Below are 20,312 nucleotides of genomic sequence, written 5' to 3' on the forward strand. Positions count from 1 at the left end.
AAGAAAAAAGAATCCCAGGTGGATTTCCTGCGAGGTGGCCTGGTGGTTAAATCCAGGAGGTTTGGCTCCCCTGTCTCCAACCGGCCAGGGTGGGCTTTTGCATAATGTAAATGAAACCCTGGGTGGGACCTCCAAGCTTCCCAGGCGGCCACTGAGGGCAGAAGTCCACGATGATGCGCTGCAGACGCCGGCCGGGAGGTGGCGCTAGCAAACAGCCCCGCACCTCTTCCGCTGGGAGGGGCGGGGCCACGCGGTCTCGCGAGATCTTCCCGCCAGCGGGGTTCTGGGCTAAGCATGGCGGAGTCGGAGGTGATGCTCCGGCGGGTTCCGAGCCGCTCCTCTTGGCAGCGGGTCCGCAAAGCCCGGCCCCACCTCCTCCTCAGCCGCCGGGGCCGTCGCCGGTTCGGGGTCCTGACCCGGAGCGAGCTGCGGCGCCTACGACGGCGGCTGCTGCGGGCACACACGTTGGGCGCGCACGTGGCGGTAAAGTGCAAACTCCGGGCCCGCAGCCGGCCGGCGCCCCGGAGCCCGCCCGCACCCAGCGGCCCGCCCGCGCCCAGCGGCCCGCCCGCGTCCCGCACCCAGCCCGGGTCCTGCAGCCTGCTCAATCCCCGCAACCACTCCACGCCCCAGAGCCGATCCGGGCGCCCCGTGCAGAAGGTGTCCCCGAACGTCACCCAACCCGCGCGGGACCTCGGCTCGGGCCGCGTGTTGCTGATGCTGCCGCCCGGAGAGGTGAGTCGTCAGCGTCCCCGGAATGCTGGTCGGATGCAAGCCCATCCCCCTGCTCCGGAGCCTGGAGGCCTGCCAGCTATGCTCTACTCCTAGCAAACCAATGGGTCGGGTTTACAGGCACTTCAGCCGTCCGCGATCCAGGTGTTCGAAACCATTTAACACTCCGATCCCTCACGGGAGTGACAGTTGCCATTTCTCCCCTGTGTTTATGGGCCGAAAGACTAAGTAACTTGCTCGAGGTTAGACAGTAGCAAGGCAGAGCCAGGAGTCAGACAGACTCTGATCTTTGGGACATTGCCACACTCGTGTCGAGAGGTGAGGCCCCAGAACTTGGAGACTCAGAGCATGCTGGGAGCTGTAAGCATCGGGTGTGAGAGCGGTGTTGGGACCCGCAGTGGAGGTATTGTGTTTAGGGTTAGGTTAAAAACCTGACAGAGGCTGGGCGGTGGTGGCGCACGCCTGTAATCCCAGCACTTGGGAGGCAGAGGCAGGCGGATTTCTGAGTTCGAGGCCAGCCTGATCTACAGAGTGAGTTCCAGGACAGCCAGGGCTACACAGAGAAACCCTGTCTTGAAAAAACCAAATCCCAAAAAGAAAAACCTGACAGATGTTGGTTACTTAGTACAGTGTAGTAGACCAAGCTGGCCTCGAACTCAGAAATCCGCCTGCCTCTGCCTCCAAAGTGCTGGGACGAAAGGCGTGCTGAGCCACCACTGCCTGGCAGATTGCTTGTTTTTATTCTGAATGTGTTTTGCCTGCAGTGCTTGAGGAGGCTAATGTAGACCATCAGGCCTCTGAAAATAGTCGTAGAAGGCTGTGAGTCACCATGTGACTGTTGTGGAACCAAGCCCGGGGACCCCGCAGAGCAGCCACTGCTCCTACCCAGTGAGCAGCCTCTGTGTAGCGTGGGTGTGTTTCCCTGTCAGGTGTGGCCACATGCACTCTGAATGCAGGGATGGTTGGATTGTAAGGATTTGAAGAACAGCCTGTTGTGCGTTCTACATAGTCAGTTTTAGGACAACCAGGGCCCTGAGGCCTGAACCAAGAAAGAAAAGTGATTTTGATAGGTAAATAGCAAGATACGGTGTTAGAATTTTTCTTTCCTCGGTATCGGTATCTGTAAATTTTTTTCTTTTCCTGCTAGGGTTTTACTTTCGGTGGCATCTGCCGAGTCACTTGCGTCTACGGCCAGTTGGAAATATACGGCCATATCATCAAACAGGGGCAGCCTCCCCAAGATGTCTTCTCTGTCTACACCCACTCTTATCTGACCATCAATGGGGTTCCATACCCAGAACCCGAGAAGAGTCAAAAGGGGATCAGAAGGGAGATCCGCTCCCTGCTCAAGCCTTACACGAAACTCGGTAATCAGCTTCCGCTTCCTATATCAAGGCTAATGCTTGTAAGAGCATAGTATGTTCTGGTCGTTGTACTCTAAATCCTCACTGGGGGGGGGGGGGGTCTTAAGTTATTGTTAAGTTATTGGATGGCCTGTCTCCACCCAGATATGGAAAAATCAGCTGCCCCTCCCGGGTGGTGCTCCCCACAGCCTAGAGCTTAGCGGTTGGGATGGGCCCTGTGGGATCTTGAATCACTCCTCTCTTTGCAGATGACAGAGACTGGGTAGTACGGTACTTCCCTCCTCTGGGCTCCATTCTGATTCTGGAACGGATTCAGACTCGTTTAGTGGACTTCCTCAAGACCTATAGGTACTCCTCGTACGTGCTTCTGCAGGAGGTGAGGCCAGTGCTCCATGAGCCTGCTCCAGCAGTCGGCCGAATGAACGGCTGTGTAGGGACCCCCTCACAGCGATTGTCCCCTCTGTCCTGTCAGTGGGGTAGGGGTTCAGAAGATCGTGTGTGAGCAGGAGATAGTCTATAGAGAGAGATGTATTATGGTAAAGGCACTTGCTGAACAACCTGACTGATGTGGGTTCCACCCCGGGTACTCCTGGCAGAAGGAGAGGCAGTTCGTGGGCGTGATCCTCGGACCTCACACATGAGGTACGGCACACACTTGCATACGTCATTCAGACCGGCTGTCCTGAACTCATTCCCTCTGCTTCCTGGTTTCACTGCCCAGTCAAACTCAATCAACTCTTTGTGAGGAACAGAGATGTCTGGTTGCACACGTCGAGCAGGCAGAGTGTGGGAGTGAGCAGTTAGGAGTCGAGGGTCTATGCATTTGGGACCTGCAACAGAGAGGGCATCTGAGAACACAAATGGGGGAGGGAAGCGCTAGAGCTTATGCACAGCACACAGAGAGGAGAGGTCTGGGCCTTGCGCTTCAGAGGGAGTGAAGGTACTGAAGTCACAGGCGCCTGAGGAATGGCCAGGGTTGGGGGCATTGCCGGTCTGAGGTAGTCTGAGGCACTTGGAAAGGGTGAAGATCTGGATCATACAGATCTCTGTAGATTGCTGAAGGAAGGATAACCTCATGATGAGAGCCACTGAAGGGCTCAGAAGGAAACGCCTTTGTCTCAGAGAGAGAGAGAAGGGAAGGCGCAGGGAAGTGGGCGGAGCCAGAGCTCAGCAGTACCTTCCTGAGGGGAGTCTGAAACAATGTGTGCCTGGGCACTTGAACACAGCAGAGAAGGGGGGGCTGAGGGGAAGGCCTGGATCTGCCCCCTCCCACCCCCAGAACTTGACGCCGTGGGAGGAGCAAATAGCTGTGTGTTTATGTGCAGGGTGTGTGTGTGTGTGTGTGTGTGTGTGTGTGTGTGTGTGTGTGTGCGCGCGCGGGCGGGCGGGCGCGGGCGCGAGCTCATGTGTGTAGTAACCAGAGGACCCCTTATGTTTGTTTCTCCGAGTTGTCTGTTGGCGCTCTGGCTGGCCTGAAGGTTGTCAAGGAGGCCAGGCTGGATGGGCAGCGGTCAGAGCTCTGTCTCCTCCCAGGTCATGGCTTACCAGGCATTTGGTTTGTTTAGTTAGTTTGAGACAGGGTTTCTCTGTGTAGCCCTCTCTGTTGACCTGGCTGGCCTTGAACTCAAAGAAATCCTCCTGCCCCTGCCTCCCAAAGTCTTAGAATTAAAGATGTTATCTACCACCAACAGACTTTAAATGACTTTTTAAAATGTATTATTCTGTGTGTGAGTATTTTACCTGTACATGTGCATGTGTACCATATGTGGTGTGCCTGGTGTAAACCTCCATGTGGGGCTGAGAATCAAAGCCCAGCCCTTTGCAAGAACAGAAAGTGTTCTCTCCCTCTCCCTTCCCCTCTCCCTCCCCTCTCCCTTTCTTCCTTCCCCCCTTTTTTGTAGTTAATTAATTTTTTGTCTGTTTTGTTTTTGTTTGAGACAGGATTTTCTCTGTAGCTTTGACTGTCCTGGAACTCCACTCTGTAGACCAGGCTAGCCTTTAACTCTGTCTCTGCCACCCTGACTGTAGGGATTAAAAGCTACCCAAGGTGGCCTTGTAAGAAGTTTCTCTTCCCCTTTTTTGTTTGTTGTTTTTTTTCAGTCAGGCTCTTCTCTTTTGACTTTGGTTGTCCTCAACCTTTTAAATGCAAATGTAGCCAGGTGGTGGTGGTGGTGGTGGCAGCACACTCCTCTAATCCCAGCGCTTGGGAGGCTGAGGCAGGCAGATTACTGAGTTCGAGTCCAGCCTGGTCTACAGAGTGAGTTCCAGGACTGCCAGGGCTATACAGAGAAACCCTGTCTCCAAAAAACAAAACAAAACAAGATAATGCCAATGTAAGCTTGGTGTGGTAACGCACACCTTTTAGTCACCGTGCTCGGGAAGCAGAGGCAGGAGGCTCTCTTGTGAATTCAGGGCCAGACTGGTCTACTTTGGGCAGCCAAGACTACAGAGAGACCTTGTCTCAAAAAACCAATCGGTAGGGGGCTGGAGAGATGGCTCAGTGGTTAAGAGCACTGACTGCTCTCCCAAAGGTCCTGAGTTCAAATCCCAGCAACCACATGGTGGCTCACAACCATCTGTACAGCTACAGTGTACTCATATTCATAAAATTAAAAAAAAAACCAATCGGTAGATGTGTGCGTGCAACGATTACAAGTGTGCAACAACCACACCACCAGAGGGCGACTCACTAGCAGAGTATGCTAGCAGAGTGTGCACTGGCATGGTCTCGCTGTCCAGAGGGGAGCAGGCCTGGCTGGTGTGCGAGCAGAGAGCTGCTGAGGGAAGGGAGGGAGGGAAGTGTAGTGGTGGGAGGGTGTGTCTCTGGAACTGCAGTTTCAGTGTGTAATTACATGGGTGTGTGCAGATGTGCACAGCCTGTGTAGGACAGGGGTGGGGTCCCTCTGGAGCTGAACTTACAGAAAGTCACAAGCCATGGATGCTGGGAACAGCGGTTTGTCTTCTGGGAGAACTTCTCTCTCTCTCTCTCTCTTTCTCTGTTGTCCTTTGGAGACAGTGTTACTGTGTACATTGTATTTCTCTCACCTCCTGGCATTCTGGGATTACATAGATCCGACCAATACGGTGGTTCATGTGCTTGTTTTTATTTACTTCTTTCTGGGGGGGGGATGCTTTTGAGGTGTGAACTTGATGTGGAAGGTGATCCTCAGGCCATCCCCACTCGTTGTACAGTGTCTCGCTGAAGCTGGGGCCACGCTGCCACGATAACAGGTATCAGGCGTGGACCTGCGGGATTGACAGAAGACACAGACTCGGCTCATTCTGTAGGGAGAATGCCAAAGCTTTACTGAGCGACCAGCAATATCTACTAGAGGTCAGGGATAACAACAGGAAGAAACAATCATAGCCATAGGTCAGGCACCTGGGAGGTCCCTACCACCCAGGGTGGGGAAAACTGCAATTAAATTAAGCTGCTGGATGTTTCCTGGGCAAACAGCTCAGCTGGGGATGTTGAGCTAAGGTCACTGATGCCCAACAGGGGCCTTCCAGTCACAGTTCTTCTCCCTAACCAGGCTCTCCCAGGGTTCCTGCCTCTGCTTCCCAAGTACTGGGCTTAAGCAGCCTCACATCTCCTTAGCTCTTCATGGACACTGGGGATTTGAACTCTGGTCCTAATAACTAGAGTTTTAACCACTGCGCCATCTGCCTAGGTCTTTGTGTGATTGCATTTTGAAGAGTTTGTTTTCCATTTATATGTCTGTGAGGCCAGAAGATGGCATCAGGTTCCCTGGAGTGGAGCACAGTTGATTGTGAGCTGTCTGACATGGGTGCTAGGGACCAAACAAACACTGGTCTTCTGTAAGCTCAGTAATCCGTCTTAGCCACAAAGCCATCTCTTCAACTCTTTTTCATGAAATGTAATTTTTTTTTTAAGATTTACTTATATTTAAGTAGCTGTGTTCAGACACCCCAGAAGAGGGCATCAGATGGTTGTGAGCCACTGGTTGCTGGGATTTGAACTCAGGACCTCTGGAAGAACAGTCAGTGCTCTTAACCGCTGAGGCGTCTCTCCAGCCCCCAATCTCTTCAACTCTTGATGACAGTTTTGTCCTCCACAGAAGGAACTCTAGTAGTGGGAGGCACCCAGGGCAGGAACGTCTGAGCTGCCGATTGCAGGAGCTGCATTTGTGGGAGGTGCCCTCTTCCCTCCTCTCTGCCTGGTGGACACCTTCTACCCCCAGCCCCCTGTGCCATTGTAGTTTGTATCTTCATCCAGCAGGCCCTGCAACGCACACTGCCCTTTACTCTCCGTCTCCATCTGCCTCTCTACCCGGGGTCTGCTGTGTTCCGTGGCCTCTGCTGAGCTGCTCCTACATTTCCATGCCTTCCTGATTATCTAGAGGCAGGGGCAGCCTGGGAAGGGTGTGAGCTGTGGAAAGAGACTTACACGTGAGAAGGAGCAGGATGCTGCTGGTGGGGCCTGTGATGAGGGTTGAATTTTGGAATATTAAGAGAAAGTTTGGGGGTGGTGAGATGGCTCAGCAGTTAAGAGTACTGACAGTTCTCCCGGAGGTCCTGAGTTCAAATCCCAGTGACCACATGGTGGCTCACAACCATCTGTAATGGGATGGGATCTGGTGCCCTCTTCTGGTGTGTCTGAAGACAGCTGTAGTGAACTCTCATATCTCACATATAATGATAAATCAGAGAGAGAGAGAGAGAGAGAGAGAGAGAGAGAGAGAGAGAGAGAGAGAGAGAGAGAAAAAGTTTGTAGCCAGGAAGTAATGGTACATGCTTTTGATCCCTTGGGAGGCAGAGGCAGGTAGATTTCTGACTTTGAGCGTTCCAGGACATCCAGAGCTACACAGAAAAATCCTGTCTCAAAACCTAGAGGTGGGCAGCTTATTAACTTAGAAGCAAACAAATGCATGTTCATTAAAAACTTTCCTTATGCCAGGTGGTGGTTGCACGCCTTTAATCCCAGCACTTGGGAGGTAGAGGCAGGCGGATTTCTGAGTTCGAGGCCAGCCTGGTCTACAGAGTGAGTTCCAGGACAGCCAGGACTACACAAAGAAACCCTGTCTCGAAAAACACCAAGAGAAAAAAACCTTACAGTTTCAGTTGTTATATTTCAGACCATTCCTGCGCGGGTTAATGAGGAGTTTGTAGCTTTGAGGAAAATTGGCATCAGAAGAGAGAAGAGGAAGAAAGGCATCTGCTTGAGCGAGAGTGCACTTGCTGCCCTGGAGGAGTTAGTCAGCGTGTCCTGTGGTGAGTGTGGCCTTCTGTAAGTGCCCGTGTCCCCAAGCCTCAGTCACCGCTCGTAACTAGAGTCCCGAGGACTGGCTCACCCCAGGGCTCACTGTTTGTTTTACCTGCAAAAGTAGATGGCTGCCCTGTCATCCTGTTGTGTGGCGCTTGTGACATTGGAAAATCAACGTTCAATAGAATACTGATTAACCAGTTATTAAATAGGTAAGCTCGCTCGCTTGTGTTTTCATTGGTCCTCTGGGCGTGAAGTGAGTCAAGTGGAGAGACTTGGCTTTTGTTTGATCTGCTAAGGTGTGGTCTCACCCTCTAGACCAGTCTGGCTGCTGTGATTCTCCTGCCTCAGCTTCCCCAGTGCTGCGATTACTGGCATAAGTCACCATGCCCAGCCTGATGGACAGACTTGAGTTGGGGATTTGTTTAGCTCTCGGGCTGTCAGCCTGGCTGTAGTGGTCGCTCTGCAGTGCTCCTTACCTCCCTCCTCCCTCCCGGGCTGGCTCTGCCCGGCTGCAGCCGGGTGCCTGGGTGCCTGCTCTCCGTCTGTGCTGGGCCAGCTGTTATCCCCGAGCTCAGGACTAAGCCCTGTGATAGTTTGTAGAATACCTTGCGTGTCATGAACGGCACAGGGCCTTGCCTGCACCGTGGCCCCGCCTCGTGGAGTAGGACAGCTACCAGGCCACACGGGATAATGGTCCTTGTGTGTCACACATCCTGCACAGAGGAAGGCTGGCTCAGATCTCTCTCTCTCTCTCTCACAATTTTCAGCATTCCTGGGGTTGACTATCTGGACTGTGATCTGGGGCAGACAGAGTTCACTCCTCCTGGCTGTGTGTCTTTACTCAACATCACAGACCCACTCCTGGGTACGTATTACATGTTTCTCAGTGCCTCAGGCTACTCTCAAATTCTGTATAAAACGAAAAATACGCAAAGGGAATCACCCTGCCTCCAGCGTCCACAACAAACTCGAGCGTGTTTAAACTTTAAGAAATACAAATACTTTCTGTAAAATTTTTGAATAATTTTTATGTGTGTGTAAGTCCAGGGTGTTGGATCCCTCAGAACTGGAGTTACACACAGATGTAAACTGGGACTTGAGCTGGTTCGTGCTCTTCTGTGAGCCGACGTGTAAATTACAAACACGTCACCCTAACAGCATCAGAGGGACCTGTGTGTCTGAGCCAGTACTACTGAAACGTCTACGGGGGTGGGGGTGGGCATGGTTCTCAGCTTCTGTGGATCTCACTGCCGCATCCACACAGCCGTGTGGATGGATGGCTTTCTGAGACGGGGTTTCCTCGTGTAGCCCTGGCTGTCCTGGATTTCACTATGTAGACCAGGCTGGCCTGGAAATCACAGTGATCCCCCTGCCTCTGCCTCCTAGGTGAAGGTCTGCATGGCCTGGCTCCAGAGTTTTTTATTATCCCCCATGAAACACTTTTCTTTACAGTTATCTCGTCCTCCCACCCTTGTCTATCCGTGTGGCACTCGCTCTCGCGCGAGCTCTCTTTCTCTCATATTTATTACTATTTTTTAATTTCTTGTACATTGCTGTTTTGCCTGCCTGTCTGTCTTTAGGAGTGTGTTGGATCCCCATGTAACAGGAGTTAGGATGCTTGTGAGCTATCCTGTGGGTGTGAGGACTTGAACCCAGAGCCTCTGGAAGAGCAGCCAGTGCTCTCAGCTGCTGAGCCATCTCCCCTATCTCTTCCTCTCTTAGTTGCTGTTTAGTCTAGTTCTGTCCCCGGGAATTGGCCTATGTTTAGTCTTGTATGAGAGTCACTCCGCCTGGCTGTTTACTGTCATCTAGGTTAGAGAATGTCCAACTTCATCTCCCGAGTGTTGGCATTAAAGACCTGTGCCAATTGTTCCAACACAGCCTGGCTACAGCTCTGGATTTTTTTATTTTTTTACTGTTTTGAGGCAAGGTTTCTCTCTGTGTGTGCCCTGGCTGTCCTGACCTTGCAGAGACTCAGCTGCCTCTGTTTCCTGAATCATAGGATTAAAGAATTTATCACCATGTCCAAAACACTGTTTATGTTTTTTAAATTTTATATTTGCTCTTTTTTTAAAAAAGATTTCATATATATGTATGTATGTATGTATGTATATATGTAAGTAAGTAAGTAAGTACACTGTAGCTATCTTCCAACACACCAGAAGAGATCCCATTACAGATGGTTGTGAGCCACCATGTCGTTGCTGGGAATTGAACTCAGGACCTCCAGAAGAGCAGTCAGTCCTCTTAACCGCTGAGCCATCTCTCCAGCCCATATTTGCATATTTTGAGTGGGAGTTAGGTGCAAGTGTCTTGGCACACATACACACATGAAAATCTAGTGACAGAGGGAGTCGGAACCATGTAGGTTCTGGGAACTGAACCCTGGTATCAGCTTTACTCGGTGATCTGTAGCATCGGGTTTCTGCATCTGTAGGGGGGCTGGGGGGGGTGGTTGGGAGCACATTCGGGCAGGTACCCTGTAGGCAGAAGAGGATCTCCTAGCCCCTGAAGCTGGCACTGGAGGTGATTATCAACCTCCCGATCCTGGGTGCTGGGAACCAGACTCCGCTTCTCTGTGAGAGTGGTGCAGATGTTCCTTCCACTAAGGCCGAACTCTGGCTTTTTCCTTTTGGTCTTTTCCTTTTGGGGCTTGGGGTCCTCACTGTGTACCTCAGGTCTGCCCAGAACTTGCTGTCTTGGAAGTCACAAAGCTGCAGCTGCCTTGCCTACCAAATGCTGGGATTAAAAGTATGTACAGGGGGCCGGCTCAGCCAATAAGAGTGCTGACTCCTCTTCCAAAGGTCCTGGGTTCCGCCACTCAGCAAGGAGTTATTAAAGGTCATTGATTAAACTTTCAGCAGACTCTAAGCCCTAAAAGGTGCACAGGTTCATAGTTGTACCTCAAGTACCTGGAACAAATACAGCCTTGTCAGAACATGGTTGGAATTGACTTACATACATGAAATTGGGGGTGTTCTTGGTGGTTTGAGAATTTCCGATGTCTCTGGCAGTTTGGCAGGGACAGAATCCCACCATTGCTTCGTGGCCATGGCGTGGCTACTACTGCTTGGCAGTGCTGTGGACTGAACCCCCAAGAGCAGTGGTTCTCAGCCCGTGGATCTTGGCACCCCCCCATGTTGCATATTAGATACAGTTGACTGACAGTGACAGTTGTAAAGTAGCAAGGAGAACAGTTTATGGCTGGGGGTTACCTCCTAGGTGAGGACCTGCATTAGAGTGGCAACACTAGGAGCGCTGAGCACACTGCCCCCAGAGTGTTAACATGTCAGGTAAGAGTTTGGTTACTAACTGCTCCTGGTTTCATCTCCTAGGACCACCGTACACCCACCAGCGGCACCCACAGAGGATGGTGTACTACGGGAAGATGCACTGTTACAGTGACTATGAGAATTACATTGAGATAGTAAAGTACGTGTTCAAAGGTTACAAGAGAGAGTCCCCTCTTATCATCAACACAATGGGTTGGGTGACAGGTAAGCTGTGCACGTGTGTGGTCGTGCAGGCAGCTGTCACAGCACTGCACGGCCAGTGATGACAGGGTGTGTGTGGTATGTCCGTACACGTGCACTGTAGTGCTCAGATGAGGGTGAGTGTGGGTAGCTTGGAGCTGGAAACAGTACCTGTCAATTAAGAAGCCAGTGGCCAATGAGCTGAGGCAGGGAATAGGAGGTGGGACACTGGTAGGAAGAGAGGGAGGTGCTGAGGAAGACTAAGGAAGAAGCAGACTGGGGCTGAAGGAGAGGCAACTAAGCAAGTTAGGAGCTGGTCACTGAGTGAGTGGAGTTAGGAGCTGGTCACTGAATGAGCGGCACAGCTGTGGCCAGGCATTTACTAATAATTAGTTTTAGAGCTATCATTCCAGGAGTGGGGGCCAGAAGGAAAAACCAGTTGATATTTTTACATATTTCACTTTGGTTGGTTGCTTGCTTGCTTGGTTTTTGTTTTGGTTTTTGAGACAGGGTTTCTCTGTCTAGCTCTGGATGGCCTGGAACTTGCTCTGTAGACCAGGCTGGCCCTGAACTCAGGTCCGCTGTCCCTTTGATGTCTGCCACTACTGCCTGGCTCTTGTTGGTTGTTTTTAAATTTTCTATTCTGTTAAACACTGCATGCAATGCCCTTGGAAGCCAAAAGAGGGTGGCAGATCGCATCAGATGTGCCCGTGCTGCCCGGTCTGTCGTGCTTTACCTGTGCCTGTGGTGTCTCTTCCTGCACAGGTAAAGGGATGCTGCTGCTTGTTGACCTGATCCGAGTCCTGTCCCCCAACTATGTCATTCAGCTGTATTCTGATCGGAATAAATTAGTACAAACTCTCACCTCCGAATACGTAGAGCTCACAGATGGCCTGTATACAAAAAGCAAGATCAGGAGATACCGAGGTCTTGAGATTCCAGAATTTAGAGACAATTTGGAATTTAATGATGACGAGAAAGAGTCTAGCCCATTTCCAGTCTTCACTGGGCATATACTGTTAACTGTCTATTCGGAATTCTTAAGCAGTAAAAATGAGAAAAACAGGTAAGTACAGAACCCCTTGTCAGGAGTGCCATCCTGTGGCGGGGACGGGTTCTGCTCAGCGTGGTCATGGGGCTCTTGTAGATCATTCCAGCACCGGGGAGGCAGAGGTGGGCGTCATGGGTTCGAGGCTAGCCTGTAGTACTGTGAAGCCCTATAAACAAAAAGAGAATGATCCTGTTAAGATTTTCTGGTTTTTTTATGGCTATCCGTGGGGCTTCTGGTGCTGTTGGCCAGCGCTGAGGAGTCTAGGATTCCTGGTGTTCGGAGGGCTGTGTCAAGGCAGGGTTTCAGATGGAGATTGCTGTGTGTGTGTTTGTCTGTCTCTGTGTGTGTGTATGTAGTGCAGGCCATTTAGATAGCTTCTTGGTGTTGGTTGGCAGACCCTCCAAACCAAACCACATCTCCAACCCGAGGGTTTGGGAATATCCTGAAAGAGCAGTGTCTAGTGTTACCTGATGTGTGCTGTCGCTGTGACACAGTGTGCTGTGGCTGTGACTGCTGTCAAGGCTGCGGTTGCCGTGATGCTGTCCTCACTCTGCTCTGAGCAGTGTCTAGTGTGACCTGATGAGTGCTGTCCTGTCACTGTGACGCAGTCTGTGTGATGCTGGCCGCCGAGGCTAGGGCTGCGTGATTCTCTCCTCACTCCTCTCTGCTCTGCTTTTCAGAATCAAATACAACAAGATTTTTCGAGATCTGGCAATGCTAGGTTACCTCAGCCAGCTGATGCTGCCAGAGCCAGAGCCAAAGCCGCTTAGTCCTTTGCACAGCCTGACGCCCTATCAGGTAATCGGAGCTGGCGGGCAAAATTATCTGATACTGATAAGATTCTGGAGGCTTCTGAGGCCCAATGAGTGCCTGTCTGCTCCTGTATAACTCCTTGCTTGCCTAAATCTCAAACAGCCCTGTGGTGTGGGTTCTGGTACTGTCCCCAGTTTTCAGATGAGGAGACTAAGGAACAGTGAGGCTGGGTTTCCTGGAAGAAGATGCAGAGTTGGCAGGTGGTTCTCGGCGGGCGAGCCTCAGTGTCGGCCGTGTACTGTAGTTGCGCGACAGCTATAAGTTTTCTGATGGGGGGGGTTGCCCCTGCCCCACATTTGCTCTTTGCAGCTGCATGAGGGTAGGTCTTAGGAAACTGTGGGGCACTGAGCCGCCCTGCCAGAACCTGGTACCCGGAGCGCCTCCTGTGGACCTGGTTGTTCTTGTCAGGCTGTAACACCAACCATCTACAATGCAGAGGCCAGGCTGCTAGGAATTGCTTGGGGGAAACCATGATTGTGTGAGGATCTAGGGTGATGGAGATGGTTCAGGCAGTAGCAGTGGTGATTGTGATGTGGGATGACACTCAGTCTAAGCTTCTCATGCAGATGCGTGGGCGCGGGCACACACACACACACACATATTCTGGAGTCTTCTGCTTTAGACAGGAGGAGGCAGGAGGGAGGGCGGGCGTGACTGCTCTGCTAGGCTTTGCTTCTTGGGGGAGGAGAGATAGACAGACAGATGGTGATCCTTGAATCTAATTTCTTCATGTTTCTTTGACCAAGGCTACCAACAAACCACAACAAACCCCGCCTCTCCAGGCCCTAGCATTTATATACCCTCTGAAGAGTTCCCAGAATTCCAAGTGTCACCTAGCAGCTGGCAAAACCACCCTCTGCCAGGGCGTGAGGCAAATCATAGTCAGCTGCTTTGGACAGTCCTAAGCCGCTCTATATCCCCACGCCTGGGATTAAAACAAAAACCATGTTTTTTAAATATTTCTGTGGGTTTTTGTGGGTTTTTGTGGGTTTTTCTGTTTGTTTGCTTTTTGTTTTTAAAGACACCAAAATTCCAGAATTACTGTCACTACACTGACTTATGGCACGTGTTGTAGGTCATGAGGAAGCCTGAAGGTGATGGGAGGTTTGCTTCTAGAAAGAAGGAAACTGAGAAAGCAAGGTGGCGCTCAGTACAGCACAGCAAACGTTGCGGCGCAGAGTGACGCTGTGGCCGGCTCCTGGGCAGCCTTCCCCTAGTCCATCAAAAAGTGCTGCCCTGCAAGCCTGCAGCTGACTGAGTGCTAGCTTGGTCTGACCCGCGCTCTGGGTTTGTTCTTAAGTTGGGGAGAGAAAGGAATGAATGAAGAGTATTCTGACAGGAAGGAGGGAAGCCCAGGCTGCCTTGAACTCACGTCCATGCCTCTGTCTGCCACGAGCCATGAGAATCGTCATGTCCCACATCGCCCAGGCCTTCCCGCATTGTAGGCCAGGACTCTGACAACGGAGCTAACCCCTAGTTTGTGTTTTCAAAACCCCAGGTTTTGGCTGGGTGTGGTGGCACATGCCTACAGCCTCAGCACTGGGGAAGATAGCTTCAGGTTCAATGAGAAACCCTTTTTTCTCAGAAGAAAACAAGGGGGGCCTGGTGTGATGTCCTGTTTTGAGGCAGGCTGGTCTACATACTGAGTTTCAGGTGAGCCTGGGCTATATGTATAGTAACACTGTCTGCAAAAGAACCCTGCGAAGTCAGACGACACGGAAGTGAGCACACACGAGTCTCTTAAGTCAGACATTGTAGTCCACACCTGCTCATTCACTGCTCAGGCCTCTAAGGCAGTAGACTGTCTGATTGACTCATCTCGGAAGAAGTTAACGAGAGAGGTGCACATTTGTGGCTTATTCTCCAGGTCCCCTTCAGTGCAGTTGCTATCCGGGTCATGCACGCCGACGTCGCACCTACCCACATACTGTACGCTGTGAATGCCAGCTGGGTCGGCCTCTGCAGGATTGTGGATGACATGAAAGGCTACACTCAGGGCCCCATCCTGCTTGCCCAGAGCCCCATCTGTGACTGTTTGGGCTTCGGTGAGTAAACCGTGAGTCATGCCTCCTACTCTGACCTCTTCACTGGAGACGACAGACTCTGCCTGCACCTTGTATTCTTCGGTGTCAGACATAGAGAATCCTCTTTCGCTGGAGAAATTAATGTCTCTCTGTGCTCCTGGGGCAGGGTTTTACCTGCATCACATTATGTTAGCCTGGTCAAGTCCCTTCTGGCTGAACATGGGAATGGCACTTTTTTTTTTTTTTTTTCCGAGACAGGGTTTCTCTGTGTAGTCTTGGCTGTCCTGGAACTCACTCTGTAGACCAGGCTGGCCTCGAACTCAGAAATCCTCCTGCCTCTGCCTCCCAAGTGCTGGGATTACAGGCGTGTGCCCCCATGCCCGGCCGGCACTTTCTTTTTAAGATTGACTTATTAATAAGCTGGGCATGGTGGTGCTTGCCTGTAATCCCAGCACTTGGGAGGCAGAGGCAGGTGGATTTCTGAGTTCAAGGCCAGCCCGGTCTACAGAGTGAGTTCCAGGACAGCCAGGGCTACACAGAGAAACCCTGTCTCAAAAAAAACAAAAACAAAAAACAAAAAAAGTACACTGTAGCTGCCTTTAGATATTCCAGAAGAGGGCATCAGATCTCCTTATGGATGGTTGTGAGCCTCCATGTGGTTGCTGGGAATTGAACTTGGGACCTTTGGAAGAGCAATCAGTGCTTTTAACTGCTGAGTCACCTCTCTGGCCCCTGAATGGCACTTTTTTTTTGTTTTTTTGATTTGGTTTTTTTGAGACAGGGTTTCTCTGCATAGCCCTGGCTATCCTGGAACTCACTCTGTAGACCAGGCTGGCCTCGAACTCAGAAATCCTCCTGCCTCTGCCTCCCAGAGTGCTGGGATTACAGGCGTGTGCCACCACCACCTGGCGGCACTTTTATTTTAAAGATGTATTTATTATTATATTTAAGTACACTGTCACTGCCCTCAGACACTCCAGAAAAGGGCGTTAGATCTCATTATGGATGGTTGTGAACCACCATGTGGTTGCTGGGATTTGAACTCAGGACCTTCAGAAGAGCAGTTGGTGCTCTTAACCGCTGAGCCATCTCTCCAGCCCTGAATGGCACTTTCTTAAATTTTTTTTTTTTTTTTTTTTTAGCTAAGTATCATAGCTTACTTCAGGAGGCACGGGCAAGTGGGTCTCCTGCTTGAGGACAGTCTTGTCAAGTTAACAAGCTTTTGGACAACAAGGGCTGTGTTGCCAACAAAAGAAAAAAGTCCTTTTTAATTTTGTGGGTGTGTTCACATGAGTTTAGAAGCCTTTAGAGAACAGAGGTGTTGGGTTTCTAGTGCTAGCATTCCCGTCGGCTGTGAGCTCCCTGACGGTGGTGCTGGGAGCTGAGCTTGGGTCTTCTGAAAGCTAGCAAGCGCCCTTCCCCTGTCGGGCCAGGCCGCCCGCCAGCCTTGCTGCACATTGTGTTCTGTGTAAAACACTGGAAGTGTTTTGGGCATCAGACCCTGGGAGTGCAGTTGTGAGTCACCTATGGGATCTAGAAATGGAACCTGGGTCCTTTGGGAGAGCAGCAAATGTGCTTAGCTGCTACGCAGTATATTCATCCCCAAAATTCAAAATTGAAACCCTTAATGTTGGCCTGGAGAGAGGACTCAGCAGTTAAGAGCACTCACTGCTCTTCCAGAGCTCCTGAGATCAGTTCCCAGTGACCAAGTCATTAGGTCACCTTGACCTCCGCTTTCCTGAGGTTGAGAGGGAGCGTTGCAGATCGGCTGACGCTCGCCTCTCTGTCTTAAAGGGATCTGCAGAGGCATCGACATGGACAAGCGGTTCTTCCTCATCCTCACACCTCTGCCTCCAGAGGAGCTAAAAACTGTGAACTGTCTGCTGATTGGCTCCATCTCCATTCCACATTGTATTTTCAAGAACCAGGTAAGTCCACATGGTGCAGGCCTGTGGGAACCTGCGCAGGGAGGTCGAGGTGACGTCGTCAGCGGTGGAGGCAGTAGGTCCTTGGGAGATTGGCACTTTTTTTCTTCATTTTTATAATTCCATTTCCCGTGCATTGATGTTTTGCCTGCGTGTGTTTCTGTGTGAGGGTTTCATACCTTGGAGTTACTGACAAGTTGTGAGCTTCCATGTGCACACTGGGAATTGAGCCCTGGTCCTGTAGAAGAACAGTCAGTGCTCTAACCACTGAGCCATCGCTCCGTCCCCTGGAGACATGCACTTGATTATGTGATTTGAATGCCCACATTCCTTGTGGACAGGTCTCTATGCTGCTGCTTTGTATTTCCATTTCAGCCTGGGCCGGAAGGGGCGCTTCCTTACGTCACCAAAGATTATAAGTTACATATTCCTGGTGCATCAAAGAAAATTGGAGGAAGGGCGTATGGAAACGCAGTTCCTAGACACAAATTACGGCCAAGAAGAAAATAAAGCCTGGGTGTGGAGAGAGACTTTCCTACCTGGACACCTGTCCCCAGGCCGTCAGCAGACTGAGAAGTCCAGGTGGCTCTTGGGCTCCTGCTCATGCCCACGGCTCATGGAACTGGAAACTGCTGTGGGCAGTCATTCAAGGCCCCTCCCCCCTCCCCCGTGTTCTTCTCCAAGACGGGGCTCCTATCATACAGTTCAGACTGGCCTCAAACTCTGGGTCCTCGCGTCTCCACTGTCCAAGGCCGTTATTTCAGGCCTGTGTTGCCACACTAGCTCTGAGGCTTCTAAGCTGTTTGGTATCAAATTTGCTCCACACCTCTTGACTGGTTGTCCCTGGCATGAGGAGTGCTTCCTGAGAACTGTAAACCAGTGAAGAAAGCCGTGATGTCCTCAGAACAGGAGGAGGAAGGACAGACGGACGGCCTTTCTGTTCTCCAAGAAAATCAGGGCCACAAAGGACTTCCTAGAAACCAGGCGGCAGGCTGGCCCACCGGCTCTCGGTGTAGCGCCAACTGCTTGGGGCCTAAGCAGGTCATCGGACGGGAGCAGAGGCCTGCATTGAACCAGGGGGACTTTTGATGCCATCCCATCTCCCAGTGTAAGCAAGGATTGGAGGATTGTATTTCATGATAATTTCTGGGTCTTTTTAATCATGAGGCTTTATGTTGAAGAACTTGCTCTGTCATCCAGAAACCCTCTGGGTTAATTATGGAAACCATGGCTCCTTAAGCCTGGGTGTGCTCCCACCGCCTGTGGACACACGCATGCCTGGCTTGGGCAGACAGTCGCTATCAAGGATTTCTTCTAAGGACCCAGAGGCCACTGCAGGCAGTGTTGTCATCAGGAGCGACTAGGTCCGGTCATGTTTGTGGTTGCAGAGCAGGATGCTAAGGCGCCTCTCAGGCCACCATGATGTGTCTGTCACCAGCCAGCAGGATCATAGAGGACCAAGGCTGTGGAGGCTCGCACCACTGCTTGTCTCCATCTTGTCTGCTCCTGATCCTCTTCGGGCCCAGTTGCCTCTGCCCTGCAGCAGCCTCACCCTCTGAAAAATCTGTTAAGAGGCAGAGCTGCTCTTCCTGCCTGGTCTCTGCAGGGTTCCCTGACTAGGCCCCGCCTCTCCCCCAGCCCCCAGTTCCTGTCTTACTGGAGCTTGTGGTGAGCCTTTCTGGGAGCGAAGGGGCTCTTACCCTGCTGCCCAGGCTGGTCTCTGGGCTCCTTTGAGTTGATTCTCCTGCCTCTGCTTCCTGAGAGCTCAGATCACAAGTATGTGCCATCTTAGTCTTGCAAAGAGTTTTAAGACAGCCTTTGTCACCTCAGATCGTCCTGTCTTCACAATAATAAAGACCCTGAATACAGCTCTCCCATCTGCATTTTCCTTTAAAGGGGGAATCTTAGCTTTTAAAAGCTGACCGTGTAGTAAAGACTGGTGTCATTGGTAGAGGGAGCTGTGGGCAGGGGCAGGTGTCTGAGGAGCAAAGGCCTCTGGCAGGATTCCCAGAGGGGAGGGCTTTTGAAGCCTGGCTCTGGTGAGACCTGGCACAGCTGTCTGTGCAATTATGGTGTTGGCATTTGGGGCAAGTTTTCAGCTCTGCTGTCTTTTTTTTTTTTTTTTTTTTTTTTTGAGGGGAGAGGTGTTATTTGGAGACAGGATCTTACTATGAACAGGCTGGCCTCCAATTCTCAGTGCTGGTATCACCCTGTGTCCCTTGTGTGTGGTTCTATTCAGATGATCTGTCCTGGCCCACTATAGTTTTCATACGCACACTTGTTTAAGAACACTACAGAACTGAGGCAGCCACTACCTTCCCTAGATTGCCAGTTCTGTGTTAGAGTGGCACCTATAAGTTGTTGCTGCCCTGCTGTTGTCATCAGGAAGTTAAGGCCCAAGAAAGATAGTGCAGAGGCTGCCATCTTTTCCAGAGTCTGGGCAGTGGGGAGGGAGGCAGGGAGGCAGCTGCATCCTCCACCTGGATCTCTTTAATAAGAGCTTCTGCTGTGCGGTGGTGGTGCACGCCTTTAATCCCAGCACTTGGGAGGCATAGGCAAGTGGATTACTAAGTTCGAGGCCAGCCTGGTCTACAGAGTAAGTTCCAGGACAGCCAGGGCTACACAGAGAAACCCTGTTTGGGGGGTGGGGAACTTCTGACTTGAGGTTTCTGCCTGCTCCACGAGGTGGTTATCAGATGGTGTAGATAAAGAGCCCATACTAACCTACACAGGTGAAAGGCCTGCTGGATGGGCCCAGGGCCTACTGAGACCCTATCTCAACAAAACAGTCCACCCAAACCCCTGAATCTCCTTGGTGCACAGCCCCTTCCAGGTAACACCCATTCTCAGGCTGAGACAGGGACACACTCCCGCCCCCAGGCAGTGGTCTCTATCCACTGTCTACCCCTCCTTCCCTTCTCACCCTCCCACTCCACAGTGTCTCGCTCGTGGCCCAGGGGCCTAGAGCTCCCAGATAACCTGCTGGCGTGGTCTTCTGCTTCAGTTTCCTGGGTGCTGGGGCTCTAGTCGTCCACTGGCTCCTCTAGCCTCCGTCTGACTCTTTGTTCCTTCGCTGTGAGTGGCAGCACAATGGGTGAGACACTGCTGTTGGAGCTGGGGCAGCCATAATTTACCCCTGAGGAGGAACTTAGCCAAAGTCTGTTTCCTCCTGTATTTCAGAGTGCAAGGGAGATTGTCTAAAGGCCTGCCAAGGCACTCTTCTCACACAGCCTGTCCCTGTGGTCATAAACTCTGAAGGCAGGCATCGAGGTTTTATTTTAATAAGACCATTCTCCACTGTGCAGTACCTAGAAATCTCATTAGCCATGAGCCTGATCATTAAAGTTTCCGAGGACGTGGATTTGTGTGCTTCAGTCTGTACGGTAGCTTATTCCAGATAATTATTTAAACATTTAAGCCACGGGAATGGAATTAGCTTTGGAAAGAGGCTAATGGGCTCAAGGTTCACAGAAACCCCACCAGACACTTCTGCCTGAGGCTGCAGTAACAGGAAGAGTGTGTGTGTGTGTGTGTGTGTGTGTGTGTGTGTGTGTGTGTGTGTGTGCATACATGCCTGCGTATGGGTGTTACCTGGAAGGGGCTGTGCACCAAGGAGAGTGAGCTTGGGTTTGGGTGGACTGTTTTGTTGAGATAGGATCTCAGTAGGTAACCCCAACCAGCCGGAGACTGGCTGGCTTATAGA

At 51.4% G+C, this 20,312-nt stretch overlaps 1 protein-coding gene across 2 annotated transcripts; it reads left to right on the forward strand.

Annotated features, from left to right (window-relative positions):
* The first annotated feature begins 261 nt into the window (after window positions 1–261).
* Nol9 (nucleolar protein 9) lies at window positions 262–18,477 on the forward strand. Of its 2 annotated transcripts, none has more exons than XM_052178271.1 (12): window positions 262–735; window positions 1,880–2,099; window positions 2,345–2,472; window positions 7,193–7,328; window positions 7,442–7,532; window positions 8,091–8,188; window positions 10,659–10,820; window positions 11,562–11,862; window positions 12,528–12,645; window positions 14,528–14,705; window positions 16,479–16,612; window positions 16,985–18,477. In XM_052178271.1, exons 1-12 carry the CDS (start codon window positions 295–297, stop codon window positions 17,117–17,119), a joined length of 2,142 nt encoding a protein of 713 aa, XP_052034231.1. In that variant the 5' UTR covers window positions 262–294; the 3' UTR covers window positions 17,120–18,477. The 2 variants fall into 2 exon arrangements, with proteins under 2 accessions (XP_052034231.1, XP_052034233.1); XM_052178273.1 differs by having other exon boundaries at window positions 7,445–7,532.
* The last annotated feature ends 1,835 nt before the right edge of the window (window positions 18,478–20,312 follow it).

The sequence above is a fragment of the Apodemus sylvaticus genome, chromosome 3 (assembly GCF_947179515.1).
Source record: "Apodemus sylvaticus chromosome 3, mApoSyl1.1, whole genome shotgun sequence".
NCBI classification, from domain to species: Eukaryota; Metazoa; Chordata; class Mammalia; order Rodentia; family Muridae; genus Apodemus; species Apodemus sylvaticus.